General features: G+C 43.6%; 1 protein-coding gene and 1 long non-coding RNA gene across 8 annotated transcripts in view; one reads left to right on the top strand and one right to left on the bottom strand.

Annotated features, from left to right (window-relative positions):
- Positions 1-19,204, top strand: part of Mtus1 (mitochondrial tumor suppressor 1) — a 143,072-nt gene that overhangs the window by 97,278 nt on the left and 26,590 nt on the right. For all 7 annotated transcript variants that reach the window (XM_006509240.4, XM_006509239.2, NM_001005863.2 and 4 more), the window contains one exon: positions 14,112-14,326. In XM_006509240.4, coding sequence (XP_006509303.1) covers positions 14,112-14,326 — 215 coding nt within the window. The remainder of the gene's footprint in view (positions 1-14,111; positions 14,327-19,204) is intronic.
- Positions 12,490-18,968, bottom strand: B430010I23Rik (RIKEN cDNA B430010I23 gene). Its single transcript, NR_015457.2, has 3 exons — positions 18,886-18,968; positions 17,085-17,248; positions 12,490-14,321 (listed from the first exon to the last, which is right to left on the bottom strand). It is a non-coding gene; the product is annotated as an RIKEN cDNA B430010I23 gene (long non-coding RNA).

Raw genomic sequence — 19,204 nt, 5'->3', positions numbered from 1 at the left:
AGTTAATTACCCTAAGGATTTTGGGTTGTTTGGGCTGAGCTAGGGAGATTAAAAGTGATTGTTGTACCAGTAGCAGTTTCCTTCCCATTGAAACACTCCCTCCAGCGGGGAAGCTCTTTAAGACTCAGGAAGTCCCTGAAACTGACCAGATGGCACTAGGCTCCCCCCACCCCCCAGCAGTTAGGACTCCTCAGACCCTCTCAGAAAAGCAGAGCTGCCAGAAAGAGAGGTTGAGCTGCCTGCTGGCCAGGCAATGAGCCTCTGGTTGCCAGCTTTTATCAGCTTTTATTTGGAGTGGGCTTTTGGTAATGTGGCTGTCTTTGAGTCATTTCTGCTCCTGTAAATAGCTCCTTTCACCCATACTCCTGTAAGTAACCCCAATAAAACTCATCTGTGCACTGAGTTGGACATTGGTGGTGGTCTCAATTTGATCCATTGTTGGTGCCCTGTCTGGGGTAAGTAGATGCTTGTTCACGTCTCCCCAGGAATAATGCCTTACAACATTTAGGCAAGTCTGAGAGTGTGGTTGTAGTAGTATGCCTGCCTAATGTGCAAAGCCCTGAGTTTGATCCCAGAATCTGAGATAGCTTAGCAACGGAAGGAAGTACTGGAGACCCAAGCAGTATTAGAACAACGTGCCTGAAGCAGTAGCATAGAGCTGTTTGTGAATGTGAATTCACCGCACGTGAATGAAATCTATTCAATTACAGTAAAATTCATCAAACTACATTCTTATATTTGGAGGTTACTTCGGAGACTCCTTTTAGAATTGCTCTAGGCCTGAAAACCAGACAGTGTAAGAAGTGACACACTTCCTCCCGAGGCAGAATTGTGCTGTCTGTGGCTCTGAAGCCAGGATGGGCGGCTCTGCTTTTTCCTTAGCTCCCTTCCTATGGGTGCCGGCCTCAGGCTGAAAGCAAAGGAAACAGGGTGGGGTGGGGTGGGGGTGGGGGGCAAGTCCTTTAAGCTCCAGTCTCAGTCACATGGCTAAGATCTTAGAAAGAGAGAGGCTGAGAAACTGAGTGTCTGATTTCTGTAGTTTCGTAAGTGTGTCTGTCCTCCAAAGAGGCCGGGCAGTTATCCCTCAGAGGCTGTCACTGGAGATTTAGGAATGACAGCGAGAGTATTTTCTAACAAATGGAGTCTATAACAGACCTTGCGGTTTTGGTTTTTGTTTTCTTTTTAAATCTGAAATAAGACAAATTAGTTTTGGTGCTGATTATAAATACTTGTAATAATTCCACTTGTTTTAGTTTGCTTTTCTGTTAGCGTAATAAAACGGATCAAAACCAACCTAGGAAGGCAGTGGTTTGTTGACTTACAAGTCACAGTCCATCATGGAGGGAAGCCTGGCAGAAGTCCGGAGGCAAGAACTGATGCAGAGACCATGGAGAAACACCGCTGACTTGCCTACCCTCGTATGCTCAGCTACCGTTCTTGACAAGGGACGGCACTGCTGACAGTGAACTGGGCTCCTTGCATCAATTAGCAATTAAGAAAATGCACCTAGGCCAATGTGATGGCACCAATTTCTTAATTAAGGGGCCCTCTTCCCAGGTATCTCCAGTTTGTGCCAAGTTGACCAAAACTAGTTTCAACTTTTAAGCTAGTTTATTACTGGACAAAATGTTAATACCTGACTGTAGTTACTTAAAATACTTTTAACTTTCCATTTTAAAAATAATGCATTAAGGAAAGTATTGTGTATTTCAGATCTGTCTTTTATTTAGTATTTTATTAGTAGAACATTTATGGTGTTTATTCTATTCATGTGCTATAAATGTGTTTTTCTCAAACACCAACATAATAGGTGTCAATGAAGCCATTATAGCTAGTTCCCATAATATATACATGTATATTATGTGTATATATGTATACACATCAATTTATATGTAAAAACAGAGTTGGTTGTTCGTAAAATACATAAAGGGCCAGATTGAAGGATAACCGAAAAGTAATATATATCTACCACACTTTACTGTCCTAATGTATATTTACAACCTTTTTGCTTCCTTGAGGAAGCCACCTTGAAGACCTCACTGGCCTCTGACCCCAGTGACAGTGGTTACATATCAAGAGCATCAGAGAATCACTATAATTAAACACATATTATTTCCAGGTGTTGTGGTACATGCCTTTAATCCTGGCACCCCGCAGACAGAGGCAGGTAGGAAATTTAAGGTTACCTTGTCTGTATACCAAGGGCCAGAATACCCAGAGAAACGGACAAAACACCCCAACAATATGTATTGTGACACTTTAGGTTAGCTTTAAAGATGTCTTAGGGCTAGCAGTGTGTACAGAGCTAAGCATAGTGTCAGGCATGTGTGATCTTAACACTTGAGAGGCTGGGGCAGTATGGAGAGAGAGAAAGGTCGGCTGTACTGTACCAAGACCTTCTCTCTCTCCCAACCCAAATAAGAAGAGTGTATGCACATTGCTTGCGATCTTGGGTAAAAAGACAGTAGTTGGGGTTTCTGATGCCCTTTTCTGCATTCCCATTATCCCTACTTTCATTTATTTCAGAAGTACTTTTTTCTTTGATTTTTGTTGCTCTGGGGAAAAGTAGGGCTTAAAAATGTTTTTGGGACTATATTAATTACTTTTTTATTGCTGTGATAAAATACCACGACCAAGGCAAACTTTATTTTGAAAGTTTGTCTCCTTTATTCATTGCTTTACAAATTCCACGGCTCTGAATTCGGTTTGTCCCATGACAGATGAGAAAATGCTGATTTTTAAAACTATAAGACTTCATACTACAATGTTAGCCATCCTAAGTCTTAAGTCTATGAAAATGTAGGAACATCAAACGTTTTGAAATTCAAAATCTATTTTTTAATTAATTTAATTTTTTTTAACTTATTCACTTTACATATTTCTTGCTGTTCCCTCCCGGTCACCCCCTCCCAGTCACCTCCTCCCACAACCCTTCCTCACCCTGGCACTTCAAGTCTCTGTGAGTCTAGGCACTTCCTCTCCCATTGAGGCCAGACAAGGCAGCCCAGCTAGGAGAACATACCCAAGGACAGGCAGCAGCTTTGACGGAGGCAACTTTTAAAGAAAGGGTTTCCTTGGGATTATGGCTGCAGAAGATTGGAGTCTACAGTGACTGGGCATTGACCTGGGGGCAGGTGGCTGAAGAACAGCTAAGAGTTCACGTCTTGTTCCACAAGTGGCAAGCAGAGAGTGCTAACTGCAAGTCTTTTGAAACTTCAGTGCCCACCCCCTGCTAATACACCTACTCACTCTCCCCACCCAGCCACCAACTGGGGACGGAGTATGGAAAGCCAAGATTGATGGTGACTATCTCATTGAAACCAGCATAGAGTTGAGAGATTTGCCCTTTCCCCCGTGTCTCTCCCCTTTAACCTGGTTCTAGAAGCCTCCCACATCAAGGGCTAGTATTCTGAGAATGGCATTCTCTTTTACTTTATTGTTTACAAAAATACGAAGTCCTAACGTCGAAGTCTTTACCTGGCTATCTGAAGTTTGGTTTCTTTTACAATATAATCTTCTGTGCTTCATCATCATAATGAGGTTTGTTGGGTTTGGGGGAGGGGACGGTTGTTTTGTTTTGGCTTGGGTTTTGAACAACTTTTGATACATTTTGGAGAGCCTGCTACCTCTCAGTGTGTTATGTCTGCAAGTGTCTACACTCAGAAGTATCCTTTTATGATAAATAATGGCAACATAATCCTAGCACTGGAGGTACCATCTGAGGCTACACAGCGCCCACCCGCGGGGTATGGCCTTAGAGGTGGAAGTGACATTTGAGCTGGCTTAGCTTAGGATGCAAAAAATCACAGGAGACATGCTATTTACCAGCTTTAATTACTTTGGAGGAGTAACTACAAGAAGACCCCGGCAAGCTGCTATGCCTTGCTTGGGAGATCAGTTCCTAGTGGTGACAGGACATTGAGGTACTATTTCCTTCCATGTGTTTAATTAGAAAGGACACATTGTTAGTGCATGTTGTCATTGGCAAAAATTAAAAAGACACTCCTGGCATAAGCAGACTTTGTTATTGAGTAGTGTTTTAAGTCTCTAGTAAAATTGGCAAGTTGAAAGGATTAAGATAAAAACAAACCAAAAGGCCCATAAAAAACTACAGTTAAGGTAGCGATGGCATCGTGGGGCGTGCTTTAATCCTGGCAGTGGGGATGCTGAAGCAGACGTATGTCTGTGAGTTCAAGCCCAGCCTGGTATTCTTAGCAGATTCTAGGACAGTTAGAAGTTATGTACAGAGATACTGTCTCAAAACCATCACCACCACCAATACCAACAAACAAGATTGAGATATACCTCAGCCAGTTGACAGAACTAGAATGTGTGTGTCCAGACTCCTGCGTGTTGCAGGCAATCTTTAGGCTCTATAGCACCTTGAGAAAGTTACAAGGCAGGTGACTATTCTGAAGAGCAGGTGAGTTTAGGATGGGCTATTCTTGGAGACTCTGGGAGCAGAGTGAGAGAAGGTTCTAACGCCTTCCTCACAAGCCATTCCTAACTCCTGACTCCTGCCCTTGCCCTCATTTCGCCTGTCATTCTGATCGCTCCCAGCTGGAATCCTGCACTGCACCAGGGCCTCTTAATCTAACTGGCTATGTGGGCCTCCTGTTCCATCCTGTTCTTCTCCTGCCTGTTCTCACAGTCTTGGGCCCCAACTTTGGTGCCCTCAGGCCTCCCTCCCGACCTCTCTGCCTCGATTTTGCCCCTTCAGATCTTCCTTCCCTTCCCCGGGCCCCGCTCATCGTTGTTTTGTTTCCTACAAGATAAAATCTTGCACAGTGCACATGTCCTTGCTCCTGTTTATATTCCTATCAGCTTTATTTTACTTTGGGATTGAGGGGCCTTTGAGTCTCTGCCATTGTGTTTTCTGGCTCTGTCTTCAGTTCCTGGCTACCTCCTTAATGTTTCTGTCTGCCACATGGGCAAATTCCGTCAAGACTCTACCTAGAACATTCTCTGCCTGCACCCCACCCCACTGTGTACATGACTCCAGTATCTGATTACAATACCATTTCACATTCCCAAGCATGGTGACATACCTCTGTCTGCTGCGCAAGTTTCTTCTATAAAAAAACAAAACAAAACAAAACAGGACCAGTTTATTAGGATGCATTGTGTAGACAGCTACAGAACAAGCCGCAGCCATTTTGATAACCGTGGCATATCTGGGTGCTCATTTATATTAGAAAACGATCCCGTTGACTCTCATGTTAATACTTTAGCTTTCTGGAGTGTTGCACCACAAACATTCCCATCATTCAATGCAAAGGAGATGCCGACTGCAAAAGCAAGTACAAGGTGCTCCTGTTAGCACTTGCAGATGTGGGGTTGATAATAGTGCAGGAGACGGGACTCGTCCATCTGTCTAGGCTGGTGGAGGTTCAGGTTCTCTTTCTGTATCACAGAGCAATGCTATCCTCGGAGACGGCCTGCTGGGCCCCCAGTGTCTCTCTCTTTGGCTTCCCCTGTTATGGTAGATTGTATCATATCAAAGTTGGACATGACCCAACAGGAGAAAGAGAGTCACAAGAGCAGGCACAAGAGTCAGAGATCCACTCGTTCTTACAGTCAGGAATTCTATGGAAATACTAAGCTAACAGCTATGATCTAAATGCTGAGGGTCTAGTGTAGACTCATCTAGGCCCCACACTAGTTGCTTCAGTCTCTGTGAACTCCTGTGTACCTTACTTACTTGGTTGATTCAGACTGCCTTGTTCTCCTAGTGTCTTCCATCCCTTCTGACTCCTCTTCCCAAAGGTTCCCTGAGCTGTGAGGGAAGGGATTTGAGGCAGAAATCCCATGTAGATTATCTCTCTACATAATGTCCGACTGTGGGTCTCTGCATCTGTTTCCTCCTCCAGGGGAGGCTTCTCCAATGATGAGTGGATAAAGAACTGATCTATGAATATAGAAGAATATCATTAGGAGTAATTTTATCGATACTTAAAAAAAAAAAGACCAGTCATTCATATTTGATTTTACCGTAGGTCTCTGGGTCTTTGGTTCTTAGGTTCTTAGGTTCTTAGTTCCTTTCCTTGAGTAAGCGTCAAGTCAAATCAGATATTGGTTGGTTCCTCCCAAAAGTTCTGTGCCACCATTGCCCTAGCAAAGTTTGTGGGCAGAATGGATGGTAAGCCAAAGGTTGTTATCTATGTTTATCTTTCTGTAGTCTGCAGGGCACCTTTCTGCCCCAAAAGACGCTAGCATGTAGGGTCAAAGCATCTGTGTGAGCACTAGCTTTACATCCCCATGTTCAGTGACTTGTGTGGGTGTTGTCCTCGGTAATGGGGCCCCACTGTTGGTCTTTGGAGAGCAACCATTTATCTTACCAATAGCCTGTGTTGTTTTGGAATTTCCATGGGACCCTCTTCAACAACTCAAATGAATGCAGCTCAGTCCCATCACTGGCAACTGAGAGCTCATTTTCCCTATTACAAGGAGCCCCAACTAAGATTCCCTTCATCACCCCAGGAAGTTTGCACTGCACTAGGTTCCCAAATGTCTCGATTCCAGGCCTCTCTCTCCCTCCACTCCATCTCCCCACAACTTGATCTCCATTTTCCTGTCCCCATCAGCCCCCAATCTGCCATAAAAATCGATTGTTTTCCCCCTCCCAGGGAAATCTATGTACCCTCCCAGCCCCCACTGGGCTCATGCCTCATACCTAACCTGATTCTACAGATTGTGGCTTGGTGTTATCATCTACTTAATGTCTAATATCCATTTATAAGCAAGTTTATATCATATTTCTCTTTCTCGTTCCAGATGAGCTCTTCTTTCTCTGGTTCATTAGCCTGCAAATCCCATGATAGCATTTTTTTTCAATAGCTGAGTAATTCTCTATTGTGATATGTACCACATTTGGTTTATCCATTCTTCTGTTGAGTGACATCTAGGCTGTTTCCAGTTTATGGATCTATTCACATGTATTACATACATTATACATGCACACATCCAGTTAGACTAGCACCATTTGTTGACGATGCTGTCTTTTTTACAGTGTGTATTTCAGGCTTTACCTAATATCAGGAGTCGATATGGGTGTTGGATCAATGTCTAGATCTTAAGTTCAATCCCATTGATCAACGTGTCTGTTTTTCTGCCAGTACCATGAAGGTTTTATTACCAATGCTCTGTAGTATGGCTTGAAATCAGGCATGGTGAGAACGCCAGTTCTTTTATTGTTCAGTGTTGTTGTAACTATTTCTGGGTTTTTTGTTTTTCCATATGAAGCGGAGAATTGTCCTTTCAAGACCTGTTAAGAATGGTGTTGGAGTTTTGATGGGGATTGCATTGAATGTGTAGATTGCTTTTGCTAAGATAGCCATTTTTACTGCTTTAATTATACTGATCTATGATCATGGGAGATCTTTTCATCTACTTATATCTCTTCAGCTATTTTCTTTAAAGACTTGAAGTTTTTATTATATGTGTCTTTCACTTGGTTTAGAGCTAACCCAAGGTATTTTATACTATTTGAGGCTATTGTGAAAGGTGTTGGTTTTCCTGACTCTTTTTTTCTAAGTTCACTTGTCATTTGTATATAGGAGGGTTTCTGGTTGTTTTTATTTTTTTGTATGCAGCTACTTTGCTGCAAGTGTGTTTCAGCTGAGCTCCCTGGTGGAATTCTTGGGGCCACTTATGTATACTATCATATCATCTACAAAAACAAAACAAAACAAAACAAAACAAAACAAAACAAAACAAAATACTTTGACTTCTTCCTTTCCAATCTGTATCCTCTTGATCTCCTTCAGTTGTCTTATAGCTCTAGCTAAAACTTCAGGTAATATATTGAATAGATACGGACAGAGTGAAGAACCTTGTCCTGTCCCTGATGTGGTGGAATTGTGAGCAGATATTTTTAGTTAAAGCTTTCTGGAGGCCCGCACCAAGCCTGAGGTGACTCAGCAGGTAAAAGCACCTGCCACCAAGCCTGAAGACCTGGGCTCAATTCCAGAACCCACATCTTGTTCAAATCTGTGCACAAACAGTTTTGTTTTCTGGTTTGTGCTTTAAAATTACTAAAGCTATAGTACATATGGACCAGAAGTGGCAGTGGCAGTTTGTTGATAATTTATTTTTTTGATTTTTTAATCCTTTACTCTTATAGTTCAAAAAATTTAAACACAATCTTTGTGCAAATTTAGATTACATTTTTGTATTTCTATGACATACCTTTAGCATTTACATATAGCTATTTCTTTTCTTAATAGGAATTTGAATTTGGCAACTGAATGTATAGTGATGTCTTAAGAAAAATTAATCAGTGAATATTGAACTGATAGATTTATATACTAGATAAGCACCAGGCACAGATGACAACACTAATATAATGCTTATATAACTAGATATTCAAAAATGCAAATACAAGAAGTACTTTCCTAAATATATATATTGGCAATTCTGAGCTTAATTGAGTTACCATTGTAAGTACATTGTTTTATCAATGCCTTCATGTAGCAAATACCCTGGCTAGAAGATAAATAAGGCAAGCAAGAAATAGTTTTAATAATTCACAAAGTTCACAATATAATGTTTCTCAACTGAGATAACTATTCAGGGTTTTTTTAATTTTTTATTTTATTTAGTCTTTTTTTACAGTCCAGATTTTATCCCCCTCCTGGTTCACCTGACTGTTCCACATCCAATACCTTCCCCTCCCTACCTCCCGCCCCCATCTCCATGAGAATGTCCCCACCCCACCAGACCTCTCCACTCCCTGGGCCCTCCAGTCTCTTGAGGGTTAGATGCACCTTCTCTGACTAAGTCCAGATCTGGTAGTCCTCTGCTGTATGTGTGTTGGGGGTCTCGTGTAAGCTCATGTATGCTGCCTAGTTGTTGTGCAGTGTCTGAGAGATCTTGGGGTCCAGGTTAGTTGAGACTGATGGTCCTCCTACAGGGTCGCCCTCCTCCTCAGCTTCTTCCAGCTTTACCCTAATTCAACCACAGGGGTCAGCAGCTTCTGTCCATTGGTTGGGTGTACATATCTGCATCTGACTCTTTCAGCTGCTTATTGGGTCTTCCATAGTGAGGTCATGCTAGGCCCCTTTTTGTTAGCCCTTTTTGTGAGCCTTAGTAATAGTGTCAGGACTTGGGGCCTCCCCTTGAGCTGGATCCCAATTTGGGCCTGTTGCTGGACCTCCCATCCCTCACTTGATGCCCTGACAATCCCATCCCTCACTTGATGCCCTGTCTTTCTGCCGGAGGTGGGCTTTACAAGTTCCCTCGCCCCACTGTAGGGCTCTCCCCATTTAAGGTCCCACCTTTTGAGTTTAATGTCTCAAATTAAATGGATTCATTGAAGTCAGATCTTGTTCTGTTAATACATTACATAGATATGATAAACCAAAAAAGGTTTATCTTTTTAAAATACAGCCATATTACTAAAACAGTAACTTCCATAGTCTGATAAACATGTAAGGGCGTGGAAGGAGAGATGGCCAGAGATTGCTCCATATTATGCTAAATTTGTTGTGTAAACAGTAAAGCCCGCAGGGCTCAGGGGAAACCCTTGGCTTTTCATGTTGCAGAGTAACCAACCCATCTATGTGAGCTTTGAGCATCACTGGAGATTTTCGTATTCTCTCTGATCCTCAGGAATGAGGACAGGGAAAGACGTGTGAACTGGGTCATCGGCTGCCTTGCAGGATTGCTCTCCTGAGGGAGTACAGTATGTGGAGCGACGATTGAGGCCACCGCGTGCTTGTCCAGCCCCAAACACAGGGCACAGCGCATGCACAATGGAAAGCGTGGTACTCTCGGAAAACAAGTCGCAGTCCTTGTCGTTTCCACCTTAGTTGTCAGTTTTGTTCAAGCCCTTAACAGCATGTGTCTTTAATCTCTTGTCTACATTGCCCTGGGAAAGACTCTGAGTAGACTATACTCTCTTGCTGGCCACGTGTTGAGTAAAGATTTAAGTGCTTATAGCAGAGATGCATTTTTAAAAGAGCAAAAGACATGAAAATGACTTGAAATGTCTTATCATTGTGACTTCTAGTCCTTAGCCCAAGGAGGTTAATCACTGCTAGTAGTTTTATATGCGGTACTTTCATGAGGTATTTATAAGTCCCCAGGAATATTAGCGAGTATTTTCTCTAGAATGTTAACATAAAAGATTGGCCTCAGACTGGAGATGTAGCTTAGTGGTGGAGGGCCGAGTATGCATAAGGCCCCAGTCTGATCCCGGACATTGTGGGGGGGGAAGGGGGCGCAGTTGAGAGCTACCGTTTAAACTAACAGTCATCTGTTAGTTTCAAAAGTCTGGTAAGTTTGCTACATTTTGTTTCTAAGTATGTAACAATGTAGTATGTAACAATTTACATTGCTATTCGGTCCAGTTTCCAGAGTGTGTGAGGATAGCAGACTGTCGGTGTTCTGGATTTTAAATGTCTGTCCAGAGTTGTTTACACTCACCTGAACTAGCCTTACCCACCCTACAAAGGTACCAGAAGGATCAGGATAGGGGATAGCCTGGGTGGCACGTGCCTGTAGTCACAGCTGCTCTGGAAGCTACAGCAGGGAACCAAATTCCTGAGCCCAGGAATTTGAAGCTAGCCTGGGCTACAGAGAGATCAAAGCTCAAAGAAGAGAGGAAAAAGAGGAAATACTCTGAACTGTAAATGCTGACATTGTTCTTATCTATTCTGTGGCAAATATAATTTCTTAGTACATTATACCGGCTAATTTTATGTCAACTTGATACCGGCTACACTCATCTGAGACAAGGGAGCCTCAACTGAGAAAATGCCTCCATAAGATCAGGCTGTTGGGCATTTTCATAATTCATTCTTAATTAGTGGGAGGGCCCGGCCCATTGTGGGGTAGTAAGCAGCACTCCCCCAGGACACTCAGGCTTCTGCCCAATTTGAGTTCCTGTCCTGACTTCCCTCAGTGATAAACTGTTAGATCAGCATCTGAATGGAAATAAACCCTTTCCTCCCTGGGTTGCTTTGGTCATGGTGTTTCATCACAGCAATAGTAACCCTAAAAGGCCACTGTTAAGGAACGGGTACATGGAAAATGTAGATCTGCTGTTAAATATTTATGTTTTTGTCATTAATATAGAAAGTGATTCATAATTTATTTTTCTGGACTATTTTTATGGCAATATCAAGCTTAATATATAGTCTGTATCTAGAGAAGTGGCGGTTAGTGACAAACAACTTGAAAACCCCATCCCGTAAAGAATGAGGAATGTTTTCCTGGTCTCTTGAGTACTGTAAGACAACGGGAATCTTAGTCAGTTTAAAAGTGAGGCTTATCAAATCTTAGGGACTGTTTCACCACATAAAGGAGCCACAGGAAACGAGGGCGCTTTTATCTGATACTTAAAATATTGTTTTGCCAGGTGTGGTGGCACACACCTTTAATTCCAGCACTTGGGAGGCAGAGGCAGGCAGATTTCTGAGTTCTAGAACAGCCTGGTCTATAGAGTGAGTTCCAGGACAGCCAGGGCTACACAGAGAAACCCTGTCCTGAAAAACCAAATATATATAGTTTTGAATGTAACGTATATTTAAATATTATTTTTAGTGTAAGCAAGAGCAAGAGTAACCCCAGAGCTCTTCAATCCAGAAGTCTCTTTCCTGTTTCCCAAGCATTCTTGGATGATAGTTTGTGGATCCTTTAAAAATGAGAGGAAAACCTTGCTGCTTAAAAAGTTCTGTCAAAAATACAGAAGTGGATGCTCACAGCTATCCATTGGACAGAGCACAGGGTCCCCAATGAAGGAGCTAGAGAAAGTACCCAAGGAGCTGAAGTGGTTTGCAGCCCCCTAGGAGGAACAACAATATGAACCAACCAGTAACCCCAGAGTTCCCTGGGACTAAATCACCAACCAAAGAAAATACATGGTGGGACACGTGGCTCTAGCTACATATGTAGCAGAGGATGGCCTAGTCGGTCATCAGTGGGAGGAGAGGCCCTTGGTCCTGTGAAGGCTCTATGTCCCAGTGTAGTGGAATGCCAGGGCCATGAAGCAGAAGTGGGAGGGTTGGTGAGCAGGGGAAGGGGAGAGGGATAGGGGGTTTTCAGAAGTGAAACCAGGAAAGGGGATAACATTTGAAATGTAAATAAAGAAAATATCTAATAAAAAAAAGAAAAGTTCTGTCAAATTTGTCAGTGCAGAATGTGGATGGACGGCGCCATGGGGGCTGGTTGTCACAATAAGGAAACATTTATTTTACTTTTTTTTTTTTTTTTTTTTTTAGTTTCATGTGCCTTTTTTTTTCCATATTTATATTTGTTTTGATTGCTGGGCCTGTTTATTTCCAGACACCAAGCAGTAGGCTTCCTGTTTTACCCAGAGCAACTTGACGTTTGGAATGCTTCCAAAACTGCAAGAAAGATTTTCATTTAAAACCGGTTGTTCCCAGAACACAGCATGGGAAGTGAGCAATCTCTCCAAACGTAGATGAATCTGGAATAGTAGCATGCATTTGAGAACATTTTTACACTCTTTTTTTTTTTTTTTTTTTTACTACACGGGGAACGAAGTTTGCGCTTGTTGAAAAATGAGGCAGTGTATCCAGGCGCACAGGCACACGCTGCTTTTCCCAGTAACCTCGGAGGAGCAAAGTGCAGGATCTCCAGTGTATATGCTGGGTCATTAGATTTCGGTGACATCTGCAGAGTAGACTGTGACAATGACCAGAAAGACAGCGGGGAAGACAGCTCTGTGGGAGGTGTTTGTGGAAAGGGTACAGGGGGCAGTGAGGTAAAGGAGGAAGGGTTTCCTGGGAAAATGGGAGGGCTTTAGGGTGGAGGAGGCAGACCAGCAAGCAACTGTGAAGAACTTACTAAAACTTAAACAAATCATCTATGAAATACTATAATGAAGCCTATTACTTAGCATGCTGACAAACAAACAAAAATAACACATGTACTCATTTATTTGGTGGCAGGGTCTCAGTGCGCCTCCTCAGTTGGCCTACAAAACCTCTGTAGACCAGGCTGTCTTGGAACTCAGAGATCCACCTGCCTCCCCACCCCCAGCCCCCAAGCAATTAAATTAAAAGTGTGTGTCACCATGCCCAGTCTAACAAATTTTTTAAAAAGGAGCCTTCGAGAGGAAAGAAAAGCATTTCAAGTCCAATAATCAGAATTTTCCTCAGTGCTTATCCCATGATTTCTTTTTTCTTTTCTTTTCTTTTTTTTTTTAAATCTCTGCTTTTTAATCATACCCTTTCATCGTCTGTTTGAAGACACAAGGGGATTTAAACCGCATCCTAGATTTAAGTGCACTACCGGCTAGCTTCAGCATTTCTCCAAAATGGGAAACCGTTTGAATAGTGTGTCTTAGTTCTGCCTACTGTATAATTGTACTTTGTTCAGCCTGTGTCATGAGTGCAGTGCCACTCTTGTTCCTTTTCGTCACCTGGTATAATTTACTGCGTCACTGTGATAGCAGACTCACATTCGTTCTCTCTCCCCCTGCCCCCTTACATACACATGCGCGTATGCACACACAAACGGACTCAAGGACAGAAATCGCGGGACTACCCCAACAGACACAGGAAAGGACTTTCAGATTTGTCAACTTAACTGGAAGAGTAAAAACTATGAAGTGGAGTTGGAGGGATGGCTCAGCAGGTGAAAGTGCTTGCCATGCAAGCCTAGTGACCTGCGCTTGATCCTGGAACTCATAGTAAAAGGAAACCAGCTCTAGGAGGTGGTCCTCTGACCGCCACAGGACCGCAGTAGTCTTTGAGAACCTGTACTCTCATGCACATAACATCATGAACACAGACAACAATGGTGAATTAAAAATAAAGGCCACGAAGTCACTATTTTGCCTCTTCCCTGCCTCCAGTGTTTTATGTTTCTGAGTTGCTAAATCTGTTTGGCTCATGTGCATAACTCCCCATTAAATCTTCACAGTGAGAACTAAAGCCATTGGCCCTGTTGACGAGTTCCACCCATCCTGATCCCCGATCTACTCCAGCCTGCCACCATGTGTACGTCCCAACGTAAAACATGGTTCAGATGCTCTGGTGTGGCGGCAGTAGGCTGGTTGTGAGCCCCATGTGGTGGTGGTGGTTATAAAAATTAGTTAACCTCACGCGCATCTTCTTTGTGCTTTTCTTTCCTTCCTCTTGCAGTTGAAAAGGGCAGGCAGAAGAATCCCAGGAGCCTATGCATCCAGACCCAGACAGCTCCAGATGTGCTGTCCTCCGAGAGAACGCTTGAGTTGGCCCAATACAAGACAAAATGTGAAAGCCAAAGTGGATTCATCCTGCACCTCAGACAGCTTCTTTCCCGTGGTAACACCAAGTTTGAAGCGCTGACCGTTGTGATCCAGCACCTCCTGTCTGAGGTAAGGACGTCTATCAACCCTCACTGGTGGGCGGCGGGGATGCTTGTCCTACAAATGTGCTTAACTTAGTGACTGCAAGAGCTAGAACTCTATTTCTCTGCTCCCCGTCTCTCTGCGCCCCAATTCCTGTGTGTGTGTGTGTGTGTGTGCGCACGTGTACTCGTGTGTTTACCCATGTGCGTTTATGGTGAAGACTAGAGAAAAATCTCATTTATTTCCAGGGAGCCATCTACCTTCTTCTCGAGACAGGGTTTCTCACTAGCACGAAACTCTACTCGTTGGTCTCTCTGGCTCGCAAGCAAATCCCAGAAATCTGCCTGTCCCCACACCCCCAATACTCCAGCCCTCAAAACTGCCTGGCTTTTTTAAAACTGAGGGTCCTAGAGATTAAACTGAGGAATTTGTGTTTATGACCAAGCTAACCCCATGCCATGCCCCAAACTATAATTTTATCACCCACTTTCTACTTGTGCCAGTCTCTAGATGGATTTGGAGTTACAATAACTTTCTGTTATCGTCCCTCCCTCCTTTTCTTTGTGTGGTGGACAAGCCTGTGGACAAGCCTGTGTACATGCGGGTGCTGGTGCCCAAGCATGCAGAGGCTAGAGCAGGATGCTGGTCCTCTAGTGTTAGTTTCTGAGACACGGTTCCTCACTGAACCTTTAACTGGAAATTTCAGCCAGGCTGGCTGCTGGCCTAGAGGATTCCCAGGACCCACCTGACTTCATCTCCGAAGGCTGTGGTTATGGACACTCACGACCATGCTTAGCTTTAGGGCATTGGAGATTTGAACTCAGGTCCCCTTGCTTTGACAGCAAGAACTCCTAACTGCTGAGCCATCTCCTGCAAATAGGTTCTTTTTTTTTTTTAATTTTATTTTATTTTTCTTTTTACACTCCGTATTCCATTCCCTGCCCCACACCCCCATCCACCCTCCGACTGCTCTATATCCCATGACTCCTCACCCTCCTGTCTCCCTGTGGATGTTCCCACCCTCCACCCCACCTGACCTCTAAACTCCCTGGGGTTTCCAGTCTCTTGAGTGTTAGGTTCGTCGTCTCTGAATGAACGCAGACTCGGAAGTCCTCTACTATATGTGTATTGGGGTCCTCATGTCAGCTGGTGTTTGGTGTCCAGTGTCTGACAAATCCGGCTTAAGTGACACTGCTTGTTCTCCTATAGGATCGGCCTTCTCTGAAAATATGCTCTTATGTCCCTTTCCCTCCCAGTCTCTTCACTGGAAAGATGGTAGTAAAATGATAATTGGCCTATGCTATTTTATAGAACTCCAGATTTACAATAGTATGAAAGTCTCATTCCACTCGTTTTTTCTTTTTTTTGGTCTAAATTACATACACTTTCCCTCATGGTTAATGCTTTGGAATCTCCCATCTGACTCTCTTAGTCTCTCAAAGGACCTCTTTTAGAAAGAGTATCCTACAGAATAGATACATGTAGTGTTAATAAGAGACTTTTTAGCTGGGTGTGGCCTTTAATCCCAGCACTTGAGAGGCAGAGGCAGGTGGATTTCTGAGTTCGAGGCCAGCCTGGTCTACAGAGTGAGTTCCAGGCAGCCAGGGCTACACAGAAAAACCCTGTCTCAACCCCCCACCCCCCCCCAAAAAAAGAGAGAGAGACTTTTGGGCCCAGAAGAAGTGGTTCCTAAACCCAATCCATGTAGTTCATCAGGGGCTCTGTGGAGGAACAAATAGATGTAGCCCTGAATTAAAGTGGCCCTGGGTTTGGTATACTGAATGATACACAATATACAATATACCCTTAAGGAGTTTCAAGAGCCTTTTTGTAAAGATCCATGTTTTTTTTTTTTTTTTTTTGGGGTCCATTGCTTTTGGGTGAGGCAGAACATCCTGACAGGAAGCAAGTGATGGAGATAGTGACTCACGCCATCATAGACAAGAGAAAGAGAGCAAGAGCAAGAGAGAGTGAGAGAGAGAGAGAGAGAGAGAGAGAGAGAGAGAGAGAGAGAAACAGCAAGATAATAAAACAGAGAGAAACCGAAAGAGACACAGAGAGACAGAGAGACAGACAGACAAAGAGAGAAAGAAAAAGAGAAAGGAAGAGGCCAGACACAAACTGTACCCTTTAAAACCCCACTTCCAATCATGTTCTACCTCCTAACAGCCCATTCAGCTCTGACACCTTGAGAAAACTAATCCACTGATGAAGTTAGCGTACTCATGATCCATGTCTCTCAACAGGACCAGCATGCTGGGGTGTCAAGCTTTCAGTGCCCGAGTGTTTCTTTCCAATCCACAGCAGAATGGCTGTGTAACAGTGACCTTAACGAATATCAAGCCCATGGGCCCCCTCCTTAAGGAGACCCCGGGGGCTTCTAGCTCTATCTTTACCCACCCTCTGGACTCCAGGATCTTATACTTCCTTTCTATATGATAACTCCTCACTCTGTGCTTGCTTCTGCTTTTAAAAGAAATAGCATATTTTATTATTTTAGGTGTTTGTCACGTGTATGTCTTTGCACCACTTACATGCGGTGCCCACAGAAGCCAGAAGAGAGGGTACTGGACTTTCAGACAGTTGTAAGCTGTCCTTAGTTGCTGAGAATTGAACTTGACCCCAGGGTTCTCTGGAAGAGCAAGCCAGTGCTCTTAACCACTGACTCATTGCTCCAGCCTCTGTTTTGGCTCCTTACGATGAAAGTTCATTGATAGCAGAGTCTGCTTCCAGTTCCTTCTTGTAAAACCACCCCAAGAATTGAAGTTGACAATTCAGACAGTACCTGAGTGGACGAGCGAAGGGCGAGGGTGGAACTGCAGAAACATCTTACAAGAGCACACAGAATCCCCATGTTGGATGTTCTCCACCCCTTCTCTGTTTTATAATCCATCAGTGAATGTTCGCTAGTTGCCTAGTGTGTACAAGGCACTCACTGTTAGGAAACAGCTGAAAGGGAAAGGGTAAGTTGAGCAATTAAAAATCCCCTTAACCCTTTACAGAGATCTCTTGTACCCACTGTTGAAACATTTGGATCCTATTAACCAGCATTGCTGTTAGTAACCCTAGAGTCCTCATCAAAGGGTCTCTAGGCATATTTCTTGGTAAGGTAAAACAAGACCAGATAGGTTTTTTTTTTTTTGCATATAGAATCTAACCTAGGCTAGTACCTCCCCCCCCCAAAGGGTTTTAAATTATGCTAATAGTCTACATCTCAGATTTAAAGGGGTGGGGTGGGGGTGGGAGCAGGCAGGATGAGGGAGTGGGTGGGAAGGAAGTGTCCACAATGATAAAAGTATGAACTCTCTGCAGCTCTTTCCTGTAATAGTTCCTGTGTTGCTGATGCCATTCAGTAGCCTGCAGAAGTCAGGCACACTGGCGGGACGACAGCCAGCCACTAAGTGCTTGCATCCCAGAGACCCTAATTAAATTACGGAGAATCCCGTTGTTGTTGAGTTTTTTTTTTTTTTCCTTAAAGCGCTTCATATATTTAATGCATGAGTTTGAAAGCATCTTCGTGTGGATTTCCACCTTTCTCTCTAGTCTCACTGTGTGTGTATGTCTGTGGGGCGAGGGTGGGGTTGCATGTTATAGTACAAAGATAATCAAATAAACCTCTTCTCTGGATTATAAATGGTTTATCATCTATGACAGAGACACTAATCTAAGCAGCTGGAAAAAAAAATCGGTCTCTAACTGCCAGAATGTATTTTATCATCTTGAGTAAATAAGAAGTACATTTAAAGGGCAGGCAACCCAGACAGTCATGCAGAAACTAATAGTATGTCTGTTGGAGTCTGGGCTCTGTGGTCTGCATTTTTGAGTAGATCATATTAAAGCCCCGGGTTTCCCATAGTCCTGCGCTGCTTCGCCTCAGATGATGTCATCTGCTTTGATTGATGACCAAAGAATTGGTCCTGGACATTGCCCTCCTAAGTACCAGGCTCCTTGAAGGCAGGAGCTATGTCTTAATTTTCTTACATATCATTATGGTATAGGATATAAAATGTGCTTAGCTATATGAGTAATAACTCATAATTCAGAAAGATAAATGTCCCTTCTGGGCATTTGGGGGGAGGGGATGTTGGCTTTCCAGAAAGTGTATAAAATGAGTCAGGTTAAGAAAGCCCGTCATCCCAAGAGGGTAGCATGGATTCTGGGAAGGATAGCTTTTGACTTGGATGGAAGATCTCGGGATGCTAAACAGGAGCTAGGCAATTCTAGTCCATGGGAGCGCACACAAGCACACAGGCTAGCACCCACTCATGCTTGCTACACGTATGTATGTATGCTGTATTTGCTGGAGGAAGAAATTCCGCCTCATGTATGGGTGCTACCTGAGCTCCACCTTCAGTCCCAGTGTCATTTGTAACATACTCAAAAGAGAAGGGAGTTTATACACAGAAAATATTGAATAACAGCCCTCTAGGGTATAAAGAAACCCCTTCTATGCTTGCGTACTGGGCTCTAAAGAACCAGGACTAGAAGCAAAGGTGACACCAAGGGCAAAAAGCCATTGTGAAGGAAGAGTGGGCTGGCTTTCCCCCACCCCCACTTCCGGCCATTGAGACACAGTGACAACTGACCTTGATGTCCTCACGCTGGATCTTGCTGGAGAAGGCTGAGTGTGGTTTAGGGAAGTGAGTTAGGACAGATGTCAACACTCACTGAAATCTGTTGCCTCCTGAAGTCCACTAATAAGCTAACCACCCCTCCCTCGGGTGTTTCTGGAGGGAGGGAGGTGTGGCTTTCCAGAGTCCTTTAGAGATAAGCATCAGTAGCGTCAGCTTTTGCCATCTTCCTTTCCGTTTTCTTGTGCAAGTGGTAAGATTTCCTTGTCCTTTTACCCCCTTTTGTTTGCAACTTGGCTGCTGTGGGAAAGGGGACTCTGAAGCGTGGTCACAG

This window comes from Mus musculus, chromosome 8, assembly GCF_000001635.26.
Source record: "Mus musculus strain C57BL/6J chromosome 8, GRCm38.p6 C57BL/6J".
In the NCBI taxonomy this organism is placed as follows: Eukaryota; Metazoa; Chordata; class Mammalia; order Rodentia; family Muridae; genus Mus; species Mus musculus.
Note: the sequence above shows the minus strand (reverse complement) of the source record. Positions and strands in the feature narration are given on the sequence as shown.